This window comes from Microtus ochrogaster, unplaced genomic scaffold (assembly GCF_000317375.1).
Source record: "Microtus ochrogaster isolate Prairie Vole_2 unplaced genomic scaffold, MicOch1.0 UNK17, whole genome shotgun sequence".
Classification (NCBI taxonomy): domain Eukaryota; kingdom Metazoa; phylum Chordata; class Mammalia; order Rodentia; family Cricetidae; genus Microtus; species Microtus ochrogaster.
The window spans coordinates 1,130,882-1,155,021 of record NW_004949115.1 but is presented as its reverse complement, the minus strand read 5'-3'; the positions used below and the strand labels follow the sequence as shown (position 1 = coordinate 1,155,021).

The following is a 24,140-nucleotide window of genomic DNA, read 5'->3' as shown; positions in this document are numbered from 1 at the left end:
CAGAGATCCGCCTGCCTCTGCCTCCCGAGTGCTGGGATTAAAGGCGTTTTTGTTGACTTTTAATCCCTACCTCTCTACACTATTTTAAATGACTCTTCTAGACATTCCAACACTTTTATTTTCACATACTAAAGCAACATTATACCATTTCATATGTAATATATTATTTATCAGGGTCTTTGTGACAGTCTTTATGGATTTAATTTTTATGTGCATGATTAATCTTATAATTAATTGCTATTATCACTTTTTAATTGTTGGTGACAGAACACAAGAATTTCTGCATGCTAGGCAAGTGTTCTACCACTGAGATTTTTCTCTAATTTTATCTGTGTTTTAAGCTGTCTATTAAACTCTAAATAATATATTGTAGTAAGGAGAACTGACTTTTCCATGTACCTATGTATTTTCAATTTGAATATTTCTACGTTGTTTTATATCACAGTTTCATTTGGTATTATTTTCTAGAGCCTGATGTACTTTCAAATATCGTTTATTATGAAGTGACTGCTGGAGACAAATTATCTCACATTTACCTGACAATGCCTTTACTTTACCTTCATTGTAAGAAAACTTTAACTCAGTGGGGGTAGGGTTCTAGAGTTTGAATCCTAGGGCTTTGGCTTGCTTAGGAAACACTGTACACTGAGCCACATTCCTAGCAGCTAGAAATCTTTGACATTTTCCCCCTTCATCACTGAGTATTTTCCACTATTTTTTTATTAAAAATTTCTGCCTCCTCCCCGCCTCCCTTTTCCCTCCTCCTCCCTCAACTCCCCACGCTCCTCCCCCCCTCCCCTTCCTCTCAGTCTGAATAGCAGTCAGGGTTCCCTGCCCTGTGGGAAGTCCAAGGTCCTCCCGCCTCCATCCAGGTCTAGGAAGGTGAGCATTCAAACTGGCTAGGCCCCCACAAAGCCAGTACATGCAGTAGGATCAAAACCCAGTGCCATTGTCCTTGGCTTCTCAGCAGCCCTCATTGTCTGCCATGTTCAGAGGTCCGGTTTTATCCCATGGTTTTTCAGTCCCAGTCCAGCTGGCCTTGGTGAGCTCCCAATAGATCACCCCACCGCGGTCCTGACTTCCTTGCTCATGTTCCCCCTTCTGCTCCTCATTTGGACCTTAGGAGCTCAGTCCAGTGTTTCAGTGTGGGTCTCTGTCTCTATCTCCATCCATTGCCAGATGAAGGTTCTATGGTGATATGCAAGATATTCATTAGTATCTCAATATGTATCCTGATAATAAAACATTGTTTTTAAATCATCTCCCCTGTATGCTTATACCCTGCTTTTTTTCTGGATACATTTCCAGTGCCATTTTTAAAGACATGTTTTTGTGGTGTGTGTGTGTGTGTGTAGGTATATTGTGATTGTACATCAGGTGCCAAGGAAGACAAAACAGGGCTTCCTATCACTATAGCTAGAGTTACAGGCTATTGTGAGCTTCTGTAATTCTGTACAGGGTAATTAGGTGGGTAATAGGAACTGAATTCTGCTCGTCTACATGAGCACTCTTCCATGTTAATCACCCAACCATTTCTCCACCCGCTATCACTGATTCGTTCCATTCTCTCATGGTGGGTTGTCATTGTATTTCTCTTTCTTTCTTTCTTTCTTTCTTTCTTTCTTTCTTTCTTTCTTTCTTTCTTTCTTTCTTTCTTACTGTTATTCCTCAATCAATAAGATTGTTACTTTGGAAGAACTTTCAGAAGTTTCAGCTATTTGCTCTTCATGTAGTTCTTTCAGAATTTCTTTCCCACTCTTTGGAGTGCGTTTATATTAATAATAGGCTTTTTGTTTGTTTGTGTTTTCAAGACAGGGTTTCTCTGTGGCTTTGGAGCCTGTCCTGGAACTAGCTCTGTAGACCAGGCTGGTCTATATTAATAATAGGTTATTCAATATTGTCTCACTGGTTGTAGAGGTTTTGTTTTTTATGTTTATTTACATTTATTTTTATGTGTGTATGTCTGTCTTTGCCTCTGCCTGCCTCTCTCTCTCTCTCTCTCTCTCTCTCTCTCTCTCTCTCTCTCTCTGTGTGTGTGTGTGTGTGTGTGTGTGTGTGTGTGTGTGTGAAAACACATATTTGGAGATCAAGGAACAACCTAAGGTAATGGATTCTCTTCTTTTGCCATGTGGGGTTTGGGAATCACATTCAGGTTGTCAGATTTAATTACCTTCATATTTACTGAATTTTTTCCTGATTTATTCTATATGCTGTTAATATCCACAAGAAAATTAGTTTTCCATTTTTTAAGGGTTACCATATTTCTCCAGAAACTGACCATTTTCTTCACTCATTGTGTACATTTTTATCTGCGGGTTTCTTTTTCTTTTAATTTTTTTAGTGCTGGCACTGAACCCAGGAAAGCTCATGTACACACTTTTCCTCTTGGCCACAGCAATATCTCTTTTAAAGACATTTTCTACGTATTTTAATATTCTAATAATACAGGTATCTAGTTCTGTTGTCTGACTGGGATGGATGTGAACTTTTGAAACCTCAAGGCTCACCCCCACTGACACACCTTCTCCAACAAGGCCACAACTTGTAATCCTTTGCAAAAACTTCCAACTACTGACCAATCATTCACTATGAGCCTATGGAGACCATGCTCATTCAAAGCATCACATGCACTGAATGCTATAAATGGTGTGTGTGTGTGTGTGTGTGTGTGTGTGTGTGTGTGTGTTAGAGATTCTTCTAAATTTCTTGGTAAAATGCCAAAAATTCACTGGGTGGTGGTGGCACATGCCTTTAATCCCAGGACTCAGGAGTCAGAGACAGGCAGATCTCTGTGATCTACAGACTGAGTAAGCTCCAGGACAGCCAGGCCAGAACTACACAGAGAAATCCTGTCTCAAAAAAACAAAAAAAAAAAGAGTTGAATATTCTGCAAGGGCATTCCGTTACCCAAGAATCAACTTGATCCTACATTGATGGGCATTTTAGACCTTATCACAATTTTAACAAGATATTTTTAATGCTTGTTTCTTGCAAACAATAGAACTTTCTGTAAGAAAATTTAAATAGCTAAGTAGACTAACATAATTATATATATAATATATGTACTACATAATAGTAAACTAACAGAGTAGAAACTAAATTTTTTAAATTTTTAAATGTTAACACCAGAGTGGTTCATCAATTCAAAATGACAAACAATTTTTCAAAAACATAGGGGCATTGGCTTAGGGGTTAGAAGCAGTGTTTGCTCTTTTTTTTTCAGTCCTTCCTCTTTCTTCCACTTGTTCTTATTTATTTATTTATTAAAAATTTCCACCTCCTCCCATTTCCCTACCCCATCCCCCCACCTCCCCCACCCCTCCCTCTCCAGTCCAAAGAGCAGTCAGGGTTCCCTGCCCTGTGGAAAGTCCAAGGTCCTCCCCACTCCATCCAGGTCTAGGAAGGTGAGCATCCAAACAGACTAGTCTCCCACAAGGCCAGTCCGTACAGTAGAATCAAAACTCAGTGCCATTGTCCTTGGCTTCTCAGTCAGCCCTCATTTTCAGCCACGTTCAGAGAGTCCAGTTTGATCACATGCTCTATCAGTCCCAGTCCAGTCAGTGGGTGGACACACCCCTCGCGGTCCTGACTTTCTTGCTCATGTTCTCGGTCTTTCTGCTCCACATTTGGACCTTGGGAGCTCAGTCCAGTGCTCCAATGTGGGTCTCTGTCTCTATCTCCATCCATCGCCGCAGTGTTTGCTCTTGTAGCAGACCCCAGGCAAATCACAGAACCCGTACATCGGCTCACAACCATCTGTAAGTCCAGGTCAAGGACACTGGACAACCTTTTCTGAATTCCAAGGGCAATAGCTATACATGTGGTACACATACATGCAGGCAAAAGCAGTTATATACATAAATAAAATAAGTCAAAAAAAGTTAAATTAATTCTGAAATGGAAAGGGCATGACATATTTGAAACAATAGTGAAAAAGAAAAACCTGCATTGAAAAAAACTAGGTTGGTGGGCTAGCACTCCCTGATCTCAAGTGATGCAGTAATTAAGGTAGTATGGTACTTTCATAAGGATTAATACGTATATTCATATAAAAAACATAGAACATAGATAAAGACACATGTTATGCAATAAAATGACCTGAATAAAGGTTCCAAGTAAATCCAGTAGGGAAAGTAAAGGCTCTTAGCTAAAGGTTGTTTGGTGTTTTGGCTGTGAGCCTAGCCTTAAACTGCTAAGCCATGTCTTTGGCCCTCCATGATGGTATGTATTCATCCGTAAGTGGATATTAGCTATAAAATAAAGGATAACTACGCTGCAACCCAGAGAGAATAGGTAGCAAGGAAGGTTCATGGGGGATGCCCAGATTTCCCAGGGAAGGGGAAATAGAAGAAATTTTTTTCAATGTACTGAGGGTGTGTGGGGATGGGAACATGAGCAATTAGGTTGGGGGTGGAATGGGAGGGTAATGAAAAAAACTACTGGAAAGGGTCAGGTAAAAACTTAGGGCAAGGGAATCTCCCAGGAATCTACAAGGATGACCACTGCTAAGACCCCTAGAAATAGTGGATACATAGCATGAACTGGCCATCTCACCAGATCGGCCTAGCCCAGTTGTCATCAGAGAGGCTTCATCCAGCAACTGATGGAAAGAGATGCAGAGATCACAGCCGAACGTTAAGCGGAGTTTGGGAAATCCCACATAAGAAGGAGAGAAAGGATTGTAGGAGCCAGAGTGGTAAGGACACCACAGAAAGCTCTCACAAATCAGCTAACTGGGGCTCATAAGAGCTCACAGAGGTTGAATCAACAACCAGGGAGCCTGCATGGAACTGACCTAGGTACTCTGCATATGTGTTACAGTTATGTGGCTTGGTTCTCTTGTAGGGCTCCTGACAGTGGGAGCAGGGGCTATCTCCGACCCTTTTACTAGCTTTTGGGAACCTGTTCCTCATACTGGGTCACCTTGCTCATGAGGAGGTACTTAGTCTTATTGTAACTTGATATGCCATGTTCTGTTGATACTCATAGGAGACCTGCCCTTTCCTAAACAGAAGCAAAGGAGGCAGATGTGGATTGGGGGGTGGGAACAAAGGGAAGGTGGGGGAAGGACTGAGAGGAGAGGAGGGAGGGAAACTGTAGCCAGGATGTAAAATAAATAAATAAAATTATAAAAAGTACAAAGACAATAATTTCAAATGAAGATAATTGATAGATTTAATTTAAGCAAAATTTAAAACTTTATTCATCAAGGAAGACCCTTAGAAAAATAAGCGAAAGAGCTACAGATTTAAAACTGTTGGCATATTGGACAGCCTGAAACCTGACATAAATAACTTCTATAAATTAATAAAAGAAGTATAACTCAAATTTTAAAAATGAGGAAAACTTTGAAGTGGTAATTTCACAAAGTAATACATGCTGATGGCCAGTTACCACATGAAAAGGTGACCAATGTCATTAACCATCGAAGTAAACACATTAAAATCACATGGCTAACACTGGGATTGGTTTTTTTTTATAATTGATATTAAAACATAGATTGATGTAGATCTAGAACAACTGACTTTTACATATGCTGCTGTTCTATGTCTAAAATAGCTTTTAAGTGTTTTTAAATAATGCACAAATCTCACTCTGACCCAGAAATTCCACTCTTTACCATTTACTCAAGATAAAGACATATGTCTACAAAAAAAAGCTATGTAAAATATCCTTAGTTACTTTGTTAATTATACCTGAAACCTGACAGCAAAATCATATCCAACAACAGATGACTGGATTTAAAAGCAAGTATTGAATGAAGTGCTATAAATTTTATTACCAGTAAAATATTTCTGTAGTTACCTTTATATTTATGAATATATAACATTGACTCCTGTCAAATTAATTGAAAACTATCCAGCAATCATCAACATCTTTTGGATTCATTTTGGTCTTTATTATTTCAGTGCTAATACTCTAAATTTAAGTTTGAATTATAGCTCATAAAGCAATGTGTTTATTTTGTTAATTGTTAAACTGGGCTTTTTATTCTAGGAACCCCGGGGCTTCCTGGACCAAAAGGTATGAGTGGTCCTCCTGGTAACCCTGGCCTCCCAGGAGAGCCTGGTCCTGTAGGTAAGCATGAAAAATGTCATCCTTTAAGACTGTGGTTTTTCATATCAGTGTGGGGAGGTCAAATTTTGTTCTACTGTGAGCATTTCCAAGAAAAAGAAATGTGGTGCTCATCTGCTTGTCATTGCATAACTGATTAAATAACTTCTCATTTAAAAATTGCCAAATTGAGCTGGGCAGTGGTGGCGCACACCTTTAATCCCAGCACTCAGGAAGCAGAGGCAGGCAGATCTCTGTGAGTTCGAGGCCAGCCAGGTCTACAAGAGCTAGTTCCAGGACAGGAACTACCAAAGCTACACATAAAAACTTGCCTCAAAAAACAAAACTATATTTAAGTAGGCATTGTTGTTTAGGCACACATTTTCCAAGGAGAATAATTCTCTCTAGAAGGGTAAGTTCTAGTAATATTTTTACTTAATAACTTTTAAAGTAAATCCCTTGTCTTCTCTATGCCTATGAAGCACACATTTTCTTTTGAATATTCTGACGTAATATTAAAATCATAAAAATGTTTTAGACAATGAGTTATTAGATTATTTCTTATGGTCATCATTTCCTTTCTTTTTTTTTATTCTGGAAGATTTTATGATTTCTGCCAGACAGTCATGATGCACGCCTTTAATCTCGGAACTTGAGAGACAGAGGAAGGCAGATTTCTGTGAGTTCGAGGCCAACGTAGTCTACAGAGCTAGTTCCAAGACAGCTAGGGCTACACAGAGAAACCTTGTCCTGAAAAAAAAATAAGATTTCATGATTTCAAGGAGTAATTCAGATGCACTTTAATATTTTTTTTCTTGATTATGTGAGTGTGCATTGTGAACGTATGTGCTCAGGAGAATACAGATGTCACGCCACTGGAGCTAGAATTACAGGTGGTTGTGAGCTACTTGGTTTGGGTGTTAGAACTAAAACTCAAGGCTGGGTGGTGGTGGCGCACGCCTTTAATCCCAGCACTTGGGAGGCAGAGGCAGGCGGATCTTTGTGAGTTCGAGACCAGCCTGGTCTACAAGAGCTAGTTCCAGGACAGGACAGGCTCCAAAACCACAGAGAAACCCTGTCTCGAAAAACCAAAAAAAAAAAAAAAAAAAAAGAACTAAAACTCAAGTCCTGTGGAAGAACAGCAAGCTCCCTTAACAGCTGAGCCATCTCTCTAGCCCACTTTATTACTTTTTGTTTGTTTTTTTTCTTTGTTTTTTTGTTTGTTTTTTTCCAGACAGGTTTTCTCCATGTAGCCCTTACTGTCATAGAACTCACTTTGTAGACCAAGCTGACCCCAAACTCGTAGAGATCCTCCTGCCTCTCTCTCCCCAGTGCTGGGATTAAAGGTGTGCATGCACCACCTCACCTGGCTCTACTTTGTTAGTTTTAGAGAGAATTGTTTGGCACTTTAATACGAAGATGGGGAAGGATGTGGGGAAGTTAAAGGGGTCAATATAATCTGTTGTGCTATTGTTTAGGTGGTGGAGGGCATCCTGGGCCACCAGGACCTCCTGGTGAAAAAGGCAAGCCAGGTCAAGATGGCATTCCTGGACCAGCAGGACAGAAGGGAGAACCAGGTATTATAGCTTTTCATATTTTTCTAATTTTATAATTTTCTCCTGGTCTGCTCTGATTAGTCCTTTCATAGCTACAGGAAAACTCTGTCTTCCTTATTATCTTCTAAGGTATCACATATTTCCCACTTCCAAATTAGCTTCTTCCTTGACATCCTGAAGATACTAGGTCATGTTTGTTGAACAGGTTGCTTTTCCCTAAAGGAAAAAAATTTTTTAAATGTTGTCCATTTGCTTTTCCAACAAGAACTGACCCAGAAATTTTTAAATTTCTTTTTCTTTGTTCAATCTGTACTTTATTTATGTATTTTGATTTAAGTATACAAAGTATGTCTGTCAGTCACAAGAAGCAGAGTGTGCGTGTATATGGTTTTCATTTTTTCAAAACGCCTGGGGATTGACTTCAGGTCATCAGCCTTGGTGGCAAGTGCCTTTACCTCTTGAGCCATCTTGCCAGCTCTGTAGTTTTTCCTTTATAGTGCAACTAACAAATATCAAGTGACGATATAGAGTGATAACTTAAAGAGTAAGCCTATACCCATGTCCAAAAATGTTCATCTGTTTTTTCTATATGTCTGAGTGCTTTGCCTACATATATGTATATGTACCATGTTGTAGAAGGAGCTGCGGGCTGCGTTCCTGCCACCCAGCTCCCAGCCACCTGGCTAGCTTATGCCCCAAAATAACAACAGAAACTGTATTCTTTTAAACACTGCCTGGCCCATTATATCTAGCCTCTTCTTGGCTAACTCTCATATCTTGCTTAACCCATATTTAGTAATCTGTGTAGCACCATGAGGTGGTGTCTTACCAGGAAGATTCTAGTGTACGTTCATCTTGGGCTGGATCTTCATCGCGTCTGACCTAGAGAGGAGAGGCATGGCATCTGCCTCACTTCCTCCCAGCATTCTGTTCTGTCTACTCCAGGCACCTAAGGGCTGGCCTATCAAATGGCCCAAGGCAGTTTCTTTATTAGCCAATGACCTCCCTCCATCACCATGTGCATGCCTTTCTGTCCTTAGAGGACAGAAGAAGGTGCTAAATCTCCTAGGAGTTACAGATGGTTGTGAACTGCTGTTGTGTGGACTGGATAACCAAATTCAGTTTCTCTTCAAGAGCAACAAGTTCTCTTAACTGCTGAACTGAAACTCGATAGTTTTCTTACGTTAGAATTGTTCTATGTTTTTCTTTTTTTCTTTTTTTGTTCTATGTTTTTCTTTTTTTCTTTTTTTTTTTTTTTTGGTTTTTTCGAGACAGGGTTTCTCTGTAGCTTTGGAGCCTGTCCTGGAACTAGCTCTTGTAGACCAGGCTGGCCTCGAACTCCCAGAGATTCGCCTGCCTCTGCCTCCCGAGTGCTGGGAGAATTGTTCTATGTTAAAAGTCCGTCTTCAGTGGTTAGGCATGTAACTCAGTGGTAAAGCATGTTCCTAACATGCAGCCCCTAGGTTCTGTCTGTAGCACAAGAAAAGAAGGGGTGGGAAGGACAGAAGAAAAGGAAGGGAGTGAGAGAAAGGTGATCAGGAGAGAGGAAATTTAAAAAAATTAATTTTCAGCACGTTTGATATACATAACACATATTAGAAACCTCAACAATCAATTACCTATATGAAATTATTTCTATTTTGTACCCTAACAGGTCAACCAGGCTTTGGAATCCCAGGACCTCCTGGACTCCCAGGACTTTCTGGTAAACCTTAACAAAACAAGTAATATCTACCTGTAAAATGAAAATATTCCTCAGTCCATTTATTTTTCTATCTCTACTATTTACTATTATAAAATGCATCTGAATATTCAAAAAAACCTAAAGCTCAATTTTCCTTTATAATATTTCTCAATGCTACTTAATATGAAGTGTTGTGTTAACAAAAATAACATTCTTATGGAAAATTCAATAAGTAGCCTTTCATTCCTGTCATAAATGCTGAGGACGTAATATAGAAAAAAGATGAAAGTTGTAGGAAATTTAGAAGCTTTCATTTATTCAGAAACCCACTTTTTTCTCTCTGTAAAAACAGTATCGGAGTAGCATATAAGACATTTCCAATAATAGAAATGTTTCTTGAAAACTCATCTAAGAGCTAAGCATGGTGACCTATATCTGAGGCTGAGGCAAGAGGGTAGTACATTGTATTTCACCCTTGAATATCTAGATTTCCAGTCAGCCTGAGCTGGCATTATTTCTACATGGCAAGAACTGAGGTGGGGGAGGGAATATGTATGTTTGGATACATGTCTGTCTTCTTTCTCCAAATGTAATCTTAAAATAATCACTAAATAGTTAACACAAATTTGAATAATTGCAGATTTATATGTTGATATTCATAAAAGCTTTTCTCACACTAAAATTATATCTCCTAGAAATTTTAGTATTCTTTTCATAAAAAGTGCTGCTTTAATTTGCTACTGTTTTATGGCTCTTAAGTATTTGTGTTTTATAATAAATGTCAAGAGCAGATTGTCTAGATTGTGATTATAAACCTTTAATATCATGGTCTGAATATAACAGCAGCCATTGAACTTCATTACTCTCAAAATTAGACCCAAAGTGTTAAACAGTTTTTGTATCCATCTTGAACCAGTTCTTGAAGATACTTAATGCTTTTTATATCTTGTCTGTCTTATTTTGCTCATAACTAATGGTCATGTGATCATTGTTCTATGTCCTGATACAAAGGATACCTTTTAGGATGCTGTCATTATTTCTGCATTGCTAATAAGTACTTCTGGTGACAGATACATGGTTTTAATATAGAGAATATATTTTGCATGCGTTTGAAATTAGTGAATTTCATTAGCTTACCAAATATATGACTTAAAGACCATCTTATAATTCAGCATTTAATATTGTTTACTATATCACTAATTTTATTTCTACAGGTCAAAAGGGTGATGGTGGATTACCTGGCATTCCAGGAAATCCTGGTCTTCCAGGTTCAAAGGGTGAACCAGGCTTTCAGGGATTCCCTGGTATGCCAGGTCCCCCAGGTCCTCCTGGTTCTCCTGGTCTGACTTTGGAAGGTCCAAAAGGAATCCCTGGGCCTCAAGGCCCTCCTGGGAGACCAGGTATGATCATGTGTGGTACAGAAAATGGTCTGTTTACCAGTTTGTGTAGTTCATTTTGCTGCCAGATTATTCTGTTTTTAGGGTTTTAGAATGTGTCACATGGGAACTCCTTATAAGAAAAGAGCTTGGTTCATACCTAGCTCATTCTACTATACATGTTCTTTTCAGTAATGCATATATTATTTACTCAAAATTCCAGTATAACAAAACAACTTGAATGAAAAAAAGCAAAAATTCTGGTTATGTTAGTATTGTTATTAATGATAAAAGTATACAAATAACCTGGCATCAAAATGAAATCTGCATTTTGTAATGTAAGCTTCTCAGCATGTCGTCACAGAAATCATTCTAGTGATCACCAAATACATGCTTGTGTTCCATACCAGAAGCTGTTGCTATGGTTCTGTCACATGATCAGCGGATATCACGAGGCACAATAGAAAACTTGATCTCTAAGAACTGGGCAATCAAATTTATCTTCAGCTTCACAGCATGATCAGTTTGATAATCTCTTCATCCCTCATTCTATACCTCGCCTTTCCTCTGCCCACTCTTTAATCGATCCATCTTGCATCCATGGTTCACAGTTTCATTTCGTGTCTGTGCTATGTCCTTCCATTCTACTAATTGGGAAATGTTCATTTTCACCCCAGGTTAACGCTGCTGAGCCCAATTGCTGGTGATAGGTTATTAAGAGATTTAAGGGGCTTTTATATTCACTCTTTTCTAGTAGCTGAGAATTTGGTCGTCTTTTTTTTTTTAAAGAACAGAAATTTGTGATAGAAAGAAATCAAGCAATTGTCCTTTTGATGTTTGAAAGTTCTTAATTCTTTTTTAAAGTGTACCTTAAAACGAAAAATTACATTTAAATTACAATAAAATTGTGAGTTAGTTGGACTTGATTTCACTGACATGTGCCCAAAAACCATGAATTAAACATTATGTACTGGATTCAGAACACCGTTTTCAAAGTCAGATTTAATGTGAGTTGGCTTGACTGTTCCTAGACGGTGTTGCTTTTCCTTTGCTTACTACTAAAGAAAGCCAGCAAAAAATTCTCAGCCACATTAACTGTCTTGCATGCAATGTAACTGAAGCCAGTATCTTGCTTTGTTTGTATGTCATAATTCAAATAAACCAAATATTGCCCTTTTCCATTCTAATTAGCACTGTGGTAATTTGTTACTAGGAATGGAGCTCTCTGATGGACATTCCTTTAAAATAATAACAGAAAAGCAGTCATCAGAAACATGCTTTTGCAATAACTATTTTAAAAGAACAATCAAAGTTTTTAGAAGAATGCATATCTAATGAGTGATTTCTTGATTTATTTATCAACTACAGATCCAAAATAAATTTTTAAACCAGTTTCTCTTAGAATTGAATGTTGAGGCTACCTTGTAATAATGAACATCATTTTTGAACTTTTAAACTATAGTGTGTGTACAATGTACAATTTTCACTTTAGCATTAATATTAAATGGAGATAATTTGGTTTATATGAGATGCATGAATATGGACTTTCAGAGTGTTCTATTATTAAATTCAACTTTAACTTGAAAGTATTTAGTATAATGCTTTAGTTTCTTGATGTTTCTAACAGTTTTGATATTTTCCTTTTCGTTAATGATGATATTGGGCCTTGGTGAACTTCCGTCTCTACCCAGGTCCTCCAGGTTAGCTCCTTAACTCCAAAGTAGTAACTGCATGGATTGGGAAATTTTACCTATGTATTTTTGTACATATATTATGCATGTGTATATATACATGTATGTCCCTGTTTGTATTTATACCTAATGTTTTTACATTTTTAAATAGATTTTAAGAACATATGCCAATTCAATTTTTAAATGGTGACTTGGACCTAAGTTGTGAGGAAATTGTGGATACTAAGTATTTCTCTCAGAATGGCTCCACATTATCTAGTTAAGAAAATGAGCTAAATTAAATGCCTCAAAATTCATACATCTGGACCATTTTAATTGAAATTTTATAGTACTCCCTTTTGTCAAAAATGCTTTTCTTTTTGTAGACTATATTTTTTATTGTTTCCTTATAAACTTTTAATGCAATGAAGCTAAACTTATTCAAAAAGGCATTTAACAATAATATGGATTATCATATCATGCAGATAATATAATCCTTGATTGCCTAAACACACACACACACACACACACACACACACACACACACACACACACACACTTTATAAAGTTTCGAACATCTTCACATTTTGACTTGTCACATATTTCTAAATATTTGTTTTTATTTTGACTTATGAACACATTTGTGTATTCATGTGTGGGAATGTGCACACACATGTTGTTTTCTTATTTTTAGGAAGGAAGTGAAGTGGAGATAAAGTTCAGGTACCCACTAAGGCCAGAGGCATATAACTCCCCTGGAGCTGAAGTTGTGAGCTGCCTAATATGGGTACTGAGAACTGAACTTGGGTCCTCTGCAATGTGTGCTCTTAATCACTGAGCCATCTTTTCAATCCCTTGTCACATATTTTAAATTGCACTGCTGTGAAGAAGTGGTACGCATAAATAAAAAACCTCAATGCCACCAGCACAGAATAAAGGCTCACAATAATATACATGTTCATCACTCAGTACGCAAACAAATTCGTCAAAGATAGCTGGACATTGTGGTGCATGCCTTTAATCCCAACACTTGGAAGGCAGATACAGGTAGATCTCTGTGAGTTCAAGGCCAGCCTAGTCTACAATGTGAGTTCCAGGACAGCCAGAGCTACACAGAGAAACTCGGTCTCAAAGCAAACAAGCAAACAAAAATACAGTAAAGAAAAATTACCAAAAGCCACCCAATGGGGAAAAAAAACTGTGGATTTCTAATTTTTTTAATGTGTACCTACTCTGGAATGAAAATTTAACCCTGGATATTTCAATGTATTTATTATTTTTTAAATTAAACCAGCATTTTGTCATTTTTAGAAAGGAAGTAAAGTGGAGATAAAGTATCATCCTGAAGTCTAGCTTTTGAGAATGGGGAGTCCTTTTTTTTTTCAAATGAACTAAAAACTCAGTTTGTGGGGGAAGCCATGAATCTCTATGTAAATTTGATTATTCCCATACCAACCCATGCATATGTACGTTTGTTCATACATAGACACACATGCACAAAATATTTTATGTAAAAGAATTTATTTACTAGGAATGTTTTATTGTTTTTATTGAGCTATATATTTTTCTCCACTCCCCTTTCTTTCTCTCCCCTCCCCTTCTACCCTCTCCCATGATGCCCACACTCCCAATTTACTCAGGAGATCTTGCCTTTTTCTACTCCCCATGTAGATTAGATCTACGTACGTTTCTCTTAGGGTTCTCATTGTTGTCCTGGTTCTCTGGGATTGTAAATTGTAGGATGTTTTTACTTTGCTTTATATCTAAAAGCCATTTATGAGTGAGTACATATGATATTTGTCTTTCTGGGTCTGGCTTACCTTAATCAATATGATGTTTTTTAGATCCATCCATTTGCCCACAAATTTCAAGATGTTGTTATTTTTTTCTATTGTGTAGTACTCCATTGCATAAATGTACCACGTTTTCCTAATCCATTCTTCGGGGGAGGGACGTTTAGGTTGTTTCCAGGTTTGGGCTATTACAAACAATGCTGCTATGAACGTAGTTGAGCACATGTCTTTGTGGCACAATTGAGCATCCTTTGGATATATACCCAAAAGTGGTATTGCTGGGTCTTGAGGTAGGTTGTTTCCTAATTTTCTGAGAAATCGTCATACTGATTTCCAAAGCAGTTGTACCAGCTTGCGTTCCCACCAGTGATGGAGGAATGTTCTCTTTACTCCACACCTTCTCCAGCATAAGTTGACTCTATAATTTAACATCAACAATCACCACCTTATATATAAGACTATGGTTTTATATATGGTTTCTTTTTCAGTTAAATTTAATTAAGTGATTTGAAGAACAGTGGATCGAGGCCTCGTACATAAAATTGACTTGGCATATGACTTATTAAAATGTAGCCTTTTAGAAAATAAAGTCTTAGAAGTTTTGCTATGATGTGGTCCAAAGATCCCCGTGCTGATGAACTATTAAGATGTCTTACATCAATAAGATATCTTTCTGAGTACTCTTATTATTAGGTTCTTCTATATCAAATATGCATATAAAATATCTTTACTTTGAATTATACTAAGTGACAATTCTAATCTAGGTATTTGGACTATAAGTCATTGGTTAAGTTGTTATATGTGGTTTGGAGACTATTTAAATAAATAGAAATGCATTTTTCTAAATTTCAAATTCTCAAATGATTTTAAAGTTCTGGTTTTAATCATCATTGTTTTCTTTTAGCATCTTGCACATGTCGGACAGTAGTTTTATATTTCAAAATTGACTTTGATCCTTATGTAAACCTGTAAGGAGGATAGTGTATGCAACACTATTCTTGTTACATTCAGAGACTGAACTGTCCAGAGTAATTTTGTAACTAAATAGCAGAGTCAAGAGGAAGTTCCAAGGTGTTTTAACACCTGGGACTCAGTGGTCTAGCACAATTTATTCTCTCTAATATTCAATGTTTATCAATCATAGCAAGAACTCTAAGAAAAAAGAAACCGTGTTTATAGTCAATTAACACTAACCAAAGAGTGTTCTTTTGTAGACTTTAGTATTTTTATGTAATGATCTCCCTTTAAATGGTGAATAATCTGATAATATGTACATTAAGTAATAATTTTTTAAAGTTGTTGTCATACTTTAAATGGCTTGGGGTAGGGTATTGCATGCTAGAATATCTTAAAGTACCCCTTCACTAATAGTCTTCATATCATTGGAAAATTCAGATATTTGTTTTTATGTTCAAATGCTTAAGTACTTATTACAAGTACTAATTTATAAAAGAAGGCCTCTTGATTTATTATAAAAAGTTAAAATGTGAATTTATGAAACGGTATTTGAATAAGACAAAAGTACAATTAACAATGGTGTTCCCTGGTTTTTATTTTTCCACTGAGTCACAAGTGAGCTTTGTAATCAAATTTTTGCCTGTGATGTTTTGAAAGTTAACTGTTATCATATTGGGTCACTCTGAACATCCAAATAAGTGCTCATTTCACGCTTTTTATTAAAGGATGGCAGAGCTAAGATATGCCTAAATATTTATTCACAGTTACCTCTTTGTTAAAGGGGAAAAAATGAAGGCTCTTGGTGAAATGGTACTATTTTGCCAACTTGAATGTTTTCAGAAGCTTAACTTTTAGAAGTGCATAGTAGTATAATAATGTTAACATAGTCTCTTAAATAGAGCCCCCCCTTAAATTAGTGACCAACAGCTTATTCTCTAGAATAAGCTCTATGTGAAAAAGATTTTGTTCTCTCTATTTCTGAATGGGTCTGTTTGCATATTGATTGTGATGTAGGTATAAGAATGCTGACAAAGGGGATTGTTGTTTTTAACTTGTTCCATAATGTGAACCACTTCTAACTCATAATCTTATTTTGTACTGTGTGGTGTCTGACACTGCTAACATCGATCTTTGGGCTTTGGTGAACTCTGATCTTCCCAGGTTTCCAAGGTTAGACTCTTCACTGGTCAGTTATCTCTCTTTTTTTAAATACTTTCTATATGTGATAAGAGAAACGCACTTTATTGCTGTAATTCAGAAATCATTGAAAAGTGATGTTATCCTTAAATACTACCCTATTGGATCTTAGCATTTTGGAGAAGGTAATATGATGTATTTACTGTTGAGTTTGGAATAATATCAGATCTTTGTGATTCGATTGTTTGTAATAGATTCTTTTATGTAAATAAATGGTGAGTTTTAATTAGATATGCAAACACATTCACATTGTAAACTGCAAGATATTTATTTAAGCAAGTATCTACATAATTTCCAATACCTGCATATGGACTTTATGTTTTTATAATTCTTTTTGCCCAGAATTGCCCTGAGTTGTGTGTTCAACTGTTTACAATAATAGAGGAAGGAAGCTATTGTGTACAGTTAAAATTAAATTCCTATGTCCTTACTATATCATTAACTTAATTTTTGGAGACAGTACAAGTGCCAGGTCTGAAATGACATAAAATTCCTGGTATTTTATTTTAGTTGAGAAAAGAGTAGTGCCTCTTCATCAAATGATGCAGTTGGCTAGAAACTCCAGAGAGGTGGCAGTCAGGTGTTCAGTTTTCCCATCTGAAATTTTTACTCATCATTGTCATTAGGTTTTCAGAGCTCATTTAGTTTTTACTTAACAGCCCAATTTTCTACCAGACTTCTAGTCTAAATTGGGCAAATTACCATGTTGGTTTAGAAAACCTTATTCGAGTGTATTTGAGCTAAGAAGATGTGGTTTTCTTTTCTAAATACAAAGTACCCCCAAACCTTTCTTTAGAATGGGGAAAGGCACTTTTGTGATTGTGGTGTTTGCATGCCAAGATAAGGTAATTGTGTGGCTTAAGTTTTCTAAATGTGAAAATTAATTACTGTTTTATCATGAACTTGCTTCCTCTTTGTCAGAGTCAGATAAATGACACATTATGAAATCACTTGAAAATCCTTCAAATGTTAAAAAAAAACTTGTAAGATTCATTCTTCTCTTTGATTTTACTATGAAAATGTAATAGCAATCATAACTATCTAAATATCAACATTTCGTGGTCCTTACTATTTGATAGACAGTGAACTAAGTAACTTTTACCCTCTATTTCATTTGATCTTTCCCAATATTAGGTGAAAGCTAAGGCTGTTTTTTTGTTTCTATTTCATAGAAGAAATTGAAGCTGAAAGGATTACTAATCTTGTTAAGATCAAAGAGCTAATTAGTGATGGAGCTGGATTTGAACCCAGCATTGTCATTTCTGTGTCCAGTTTTTCGTAATTCTCACTGTGGTAGTCTTTCTCACCAGTATAGACCGTTTCCTTTGCAGTAGTGAAAATTAAGGAAGATGATTAAAGTTTCAGTTTAATCTCATGTCAAATTAGACCCTTTGTCCATGGGTAAACTCCAGCCCACTGTTTTAAATTCCTACATGTATAGGTAGGTCATGATTCCTTTTAAAACTTTACCTGAATAATTTTTGTTAGAATCAATTTTAAAAATTGAGACAACCACAGGACAAAAGATAAACATGCTCACTTTGTTAGGGCTTTGTAATTATTGTCTTAAGGAAAGACTGAATAGTCTCAGTCTCAGCTACTAAACACTCTCCAGATGTGTAACATTTATTTCCTACCTTCCTACAAAAGGCTTATGCAGTGATCCAAACACCTGGCTGCTTAACAGAACTGATAGCCTTATTTAGAATGGTACATTAAAAATATAGTGCATTTTTTAAAGATTAGAAAAACATGAAAATATTTTGAAATAAATCTTATACATACTATACTGAAACAATAAATATCTGACATTTAAAACACATTCCATGTGTCAAATGTGTCACTACAATGAGCTTAAAGTTACTGTGATTAAGTGTCAATTGCTTAAGAAGTCATTTTTCAGGAGCTAGATGCTACCTAGCATAGATAAAGCCATATTCTTGATCCACCACACTACAAAATTTTCATAGTAATAAAAGTTGAATGAATATAGCTTCTTATGAATAAAGGAATTGAACTTTTTGTTATACTGAAAATCAAACCCAGGACCTAGTCCAATGCTACATCCTCATCCCTAAATAATTTAATTTTCATTGCACAAGAGAAATGGCATGAATTCCTGATCGCTTTCTAGCACTCATTCTGTAAGTGCTGGTCCTGAGGCCAGTAGCTTCCCCTGCTGCAGAGCACCTGTGAGGACTACAGAAGCAAATACTATCATATCCAGAGTTGCTTTAGATCTGAGTTGGTAAAGTACTTGCCTAGTATGCACAAAACCTTCCATTCAATCCCCAGGATGCCACACAGTAGACTTGGTGGTGCATCCCTATAATCCCAGAGCTTGGGAGGTGGAGGCAGACAGATGAGCAGTTCAAGGTCATTCTTGGCTGCATAGTGAGTTTAAGGACAATCTGAGATACCTGAGATGCTGATCCAGAAAAGTATGTAAACTTGAAAAGTCCACAAAACGGCATTAATAATAAAAAGAACCCACGTTTACACTAGGAAATTACTCAGTCTGCATCTCTGTATTTTATCCTGCAAATACAAAGATAACTGATATTTTAAAAGTCTGACATACTGTATCAAATGTGGCCATTTGTTGTGCATTATCAGGTCTACCAGGTTCAGAAGGTCCTCGTGGTCCCCCTGGAAATGGAGCTATTAAAGGAGAGAGAGGAAACCCAGGCCCACCTGGGCAACCCGGCTTACCTGGTTTGAAAGGAGATCAAGGACCACCAGGACTCCCGGTAGGAAATGGGCCTAGATAGTTGATGAAAGAAGAGTGTGTGAGAGAGCTTTCAAAATGGGAATTCTGAGCTGCAGAATTTTATTAATACTCACTATGGGGCTCACTGGTGAAGTAAAAATAAAAGAGAAGGCAAGGCCCCTAGTCTTCCCACTAAAGTGTCTTTGCTGTTTTTTAGAAAGGGGGTTTTGGTGAAAGCAAACCTGTGAAAAGGAAATTTACATGTACACATCAGTGCATTGCATTTGGATGAATACACCCATAGGGAAGTAATCATGGTGAGTGGGCATAGTTTAGATGTTGAAATCAGAATGAGGGTCAGGTTTGAATTCCACCACATGGTTTTGCTTTGCATCTATGAAAAGAAGAGACACCCCAGTTCTCTCTCTTTGCCTATAAAGAGAATAACATGTACAGTTACTCCTGTGTTTTCTCTCTTGTTTGAATAATCCAGAGAGTCAGAAACTTTTACTCATTTCATTCAAGCAGATTCCTGGTAGACAGCCTATTCTTTCTGGTCTGTCTTCTAACTGTGAAACCCTCCTTATAGTAGAAATCATTATCCTTAACATGTTTCCAGTATCTTATTTTTTCCATACTACCATTCTTCTTCTAGCTACCTAGATTTAAATATTTAAAAGCCACAAAGTAGTAAGAGGCAGAGTTAGAATCTGAATCCTTCAAGTGTAACTGGAAATACAGTTCTCTAAGCCACTGTGCAACATTTGAATCTTCATTCCTCTTCTCTATCCCTTCCTTGTTATTTTCTAACACCAATGATTGTTACTTATTTAGGGTAATCCTGGCCGGCCAGGTCTCAATGGAATGAAAGGAGATCCTGGTCTCCCTGGTGTTCCAGGATTCCCAGGTATTTGAAAGGATGTTATAAGGTTTACCTTTATATTTCTAAAGTATTTTTATTTATTCTTGGGACTTTTCATATATTCAATATATTGTTATCATATCCACCCCCATTGCCTTCCTCCAGCTCACCCAAGTTCATGTTCTCTTCTATTGTTACTATTATTATTATTATTATCATTCTTAACAACACACTAAGTTCAACTAGTGCTGACTATATTAAGTTCCTTTGGTAAAAATCAATTTTTTTCTCATTTTCCTGTGTAAAGGTTGTCTTGTTGCTTTTTCCATCTGATTTTATTTTATGTATTATATTTCAAGGAATGAAAGGACCCATTGGAATACCAGGCTCACCTGGCCCCGATGGGGAACCAGGCCTTACCGGGCCCCCAGGTAAGGATTTTTCTTCTCCTAAGGCTGTTTATGCATGTTACTTAGAAACATGAAAAGCTTTTGAAAGTCCCATTCTGTCTTTCCAAACTATCAACATAATTTCCTAATTTCTTAAACTCTTTAGTTATGTTATATTGATAACCAGCCTATTAAATTTAAGATAGATTCAGTATCAGCAAGAAAGTCTTAAGATTTTATTATTTATGCTAATATTACCATATTCATTTGACCAGATTATAAGAACAAGTTGCTTCTGTACATTTGTATATTTTTAAATTAAAAGTTTTATGCTAATGGAGTTAAAGAGATTTTTCATAAACCTTAAAAGAGGATATCTGTTGATTGTTTCAGTAACTGTCTTAAACAACAAAGAACTGTACATAATGCAGAATCAGATGGGGCTTGTCAGGGAATGGGGCTGTCATCCCCGACAGAGAGGCATGAAAGTTCTATTGTTTTTCACCAACACTAAGAAATATATTTAGTTTTTAAACATCACTTAGAAATATTCAATTAGTTTTTTTCTTTTGAGAGTTTGGACATGTTTTGATCACAATTACTTATTTTCTCCCAATTCATCTTAGACCTAGCCTCTTCTCTACACGCCCAACATTAAAAAACAATAAACCACAACGATAATATTTTAAAAGACCAATTTGTGCTGCCCAGATATTCTTGGACATATGGCCTTTCACTGGAACATAGTCAACTTATCTAGTACTACACTCTTCTAGAAAATGTATTTGCTCTCTATCAGTAGCTAACAATGGCCAGTAGTTCCTTAGTGACGGTGGGAACTTGTGCCCAATTCCCCTCTCCATGCTGGGAGTTGGGCTCACAAAGTCTCATGCATGCCATCCCAACTACTGTGAGTTCATATGTGCAACTTCTCTGTTGTGTTGCCTTGTAATCATCTACCACCACTAGCTTTTACACTCTTTCTGGGCCTCCTCTTGCACAACGTTGAAAGCACTTCCTGAGTTTTGGAAGTGCAGATGCATTTTGAGTGTGGGTGTGTGTGTGTGTGTGTGTGTGTGTGTGTGTGTGTGTGTGTTTATGACTGAGCATTCTTCAGTCTCTTATTCTATGTCCCTTCATCAGTTTCGGACCTTTGTATCACTGTGTTGATTGACATCTGCTGCAAATAGAACTTCCTCTGACGAAGGTTGAGAAATGAATTCATCTATGGGTATAATGGTAAATCGTTAGTCGTCAGTTTAATACTATGCCTATTTAGCAGAGTAATAGTAGTATATTCTTGCTTGAAGCCTATGACCTGTCTAACCATAGATTCTTGACCTAATAATGGTGCCAGGTATAGGATTCATCTTGTGAGCAGCACTTGAACTCACTGAGAAAGGGGTTGATTACCCCTATGATGTTTTTGTCCCTGTTGCACCAGTACACATGTTTTGCTAGGCTAGTCATTATTGTAGATAATAAGCTTCATAGCTGGGTATGATTTATGATTACTTTTCTCCTCTAATAACGTGCCTAGCCCCATCCAACAGTAGGAAAGCTAGCCAGTAGAGATGAAGCTTCCAGGTCAGTACTAAGCTTGATTTCTGCAAATTCTTTGGCTCAAGTCAGTGGTGTCTTCAGCAATGGGGGTCTTGCCATCAAATTCTGAGTAACCAAGAGCCAGTAATGTCTGGAGTAGTCTATGGGACCTCACTGCCCAACAATTTCAAAAGAAGTAACTTAGTCCTGGCAGTGGGCTTTTCATTTGTTAGCCTGTAGTATCTTCAGGGATATCATTGCTACCTACTACTCTGCAATAGGAGGTTTCCATGTGATATTTTCAAAATTTTTTAATGTTATTATCCATCCCCATTGTCCCTCCTCTACCCTGCACTCCCTTTCCCCACCCCAATTTAACACTTGACGTTCCTTTTTCCCATTGAACCTTTAATAACAGTGTTTTCTGTCTTTCCTCCTCAGAAATCTTCTCTCCATGCTCCCTTGGTATTTTCTTGACCTCTATGAGTACTTATCTGATGACTCAAAGCTAACATTCACAAATTGGAGAAAACAAGTGATGTTTGCCTTGCTGTTTATGGATTACCTACTTAGAATTATTGTTTCCAGCCTCATGAATTTACCTACAAATTTCATGTTATAATTTTTCTTAATATTTGAAAAATGTTTCATTGTGTAAATAAATCACATTTTCATTATTATTTCATCAGTTGTTTAATATCTAGGCTGTTTTCATTTTCTGGTTATTGTGAAGAGAGCAGCAATAAACATGGATGAATAACTATCTCCTTTGCTTATATACTCAAAAGTGATAAAGCTGGATCGTATGTAGATCTATTTGCAGCTTTCTGAAGAACTTTCACACTGATTTCCATAGTGGCTACACAGGATGTATTCCTACTATCGGGGAACAAATGTTCCTCTTTTTCCCCATCCATGCCACCATTTGTCATTTTTTTGTTTTGTTATTTGGTTGTTTGTGTGTACTGTATGTGTGTGTATGTGTTTTGTTTGTATTCTAGACATTATAACTGGGTAAGATGACATCTCAAAGTAATTTTAATTTGCATTTCCCTGATGGATGAAGCATTTTGAAATGATTCTTAGTCACTTGTATCCTGTTCTTAGTGCATATATGGTTAGGATCGCAAAATCCTGTTGTTGGATTTTTCCTTTAATGAGTATAAAGTTTTACTCCTTATCTCTTCTGATTAATTTTGGTTTTAAGTCTACTTCATCAGATATTAGAATAGCTACCTTATGTTTAATTTTTAAATTCATTTTATTATAATATCCTTTTCCATCCCTAAATCTATCGTTGGTCATTATGTATGTTTCTTGAAGGCAACAAAAAAAAGAGAGATCTTGTTTTCTGATGCAATCTGTTAATCTGTGTCACTTTGTTAGAGAGTTAAGAACAGTTGGATGGAGTTGGCAAAGATAGATAGAGTTGGCAGCTGGAACTAGGCTTTCTGCCTAGAGATGAGGGGAAGAAGGGTTCTCAGCATGGGAAGATGAAGTTACTGTGTGAGTCTGGAGTTTTCCTCCTGGTGAGGACTCCTGGAACGTATCAGAGGGCTGACATGGCTAATTTTGATTTTCTTGATGAAGTAATTGCAGTTTTCCCAAATAAACTTCTGTTTGATGTGGCAGTAGTTACAGCAGTTAAATGCTTTTCTCTTGTTTGGTTGTCATAAAAATATATCTGGTGAGGGCTGGAGAGATGGCTCAGAGGTTAAGAACACTGCCTGATCTTCCAAAGGCCCTGAGTTCAATTCCCAGCACCCACATGTTGGCTCACAACAATCTATAATGAGATCTGTACCCTCTTCTGGCCTGCAGTCATACATACAGGCAGAACACAGTATACACAATAAACAAATAGTTTAAAAAATATATCTGCTGACCATAGACCAATTTGGCATCTGTTTCTTCTGACATTTCTCTTCACCATCTTCACATTTGTATGCTTTGCTTCTCAGGTCCTCCCGGGTTACCTGGTCCTTCAGGACAGAGCATTATAATCAAAGGAGATGCTGGTCCTCCAGGGGTTCCTGGCCAACCTGGATTAAAAGGTCCACCAGGATTTCCAGGCCCTCCAGGCTTACCAGGTACCTTTGTGGATCATTGTTTCAGACCTTAATTTGCTCCTTACATGTCAAGAGTTTTTCTCTGACAATAATAGTCTCAGCTATGAATAGAATGCCAGTCCACCACAGGTCCCACCTCCACTTTTCTTGTAAATCTTAAATTAAAATCTCAAACTGGGCGGTGGTGGCACACACCTTTAATACTCTGTCTCAAAAAACGAAAGAAAGAAAGAAAGAAAGAAAGAAAGAAAGAAAGAAAGAAAGAAAGGAAGAAAGAAAGA

At 37.0% G+C, this 24,140-nt stretch overlaps 1 protein-coding gene across 2 annotated transcripts in view; it reads left to right on the top strand.

The window, feature by feature from the left end:
- Col4a5 (collagen type IV alpha 5 chain) overlaps positions 1-24,140 on the top strand; it is a 211,133-nt gene that overhangs the window by 176,947 nt on the left and 10,046 nt on the right. The window contains exons 38-47 of one of the 2 annotated variants that reach the window (XM_026789363.1): positions 5,998-6,078; positions 7,533-7,631; positions 9,265-9,315; positions 10,509-10,694; positions 12,362-12,370; positions 16,252-16,260; positions 18,904-19,037; positions 19,832-19,904; positions 20,219-20,290; positions 23,752-23,880. In XM_026789363.1, coding sequence (XP_026645164.1) covers positions 5,998-6,078; positions 7,533-7,631; positions 9,265-9,315; positions 10,509-10,694; positions 12,362-12,370; positions 16,252-16,260; positions 18,904-19,037; positions 19,832-19,904; positions 20,219-20,290; positions 23,752-23,880 — 843 coding nt within the window. The remainder of the gene's footprint in view (positions 1-5,997; positions 6,079-7,532; positions 7,632-9,264; positions 9,316-10,508; positions 10,695-12,361; positions 12,371-16,251; positions 16,261-18,903; positions 19,038-19,831; positions 19,905-20,218; positions 20,291-23,751; positions 23,881-24,140) is intronic. The other variant, XM_026789364.1, reaches the window with a different exon arrangement.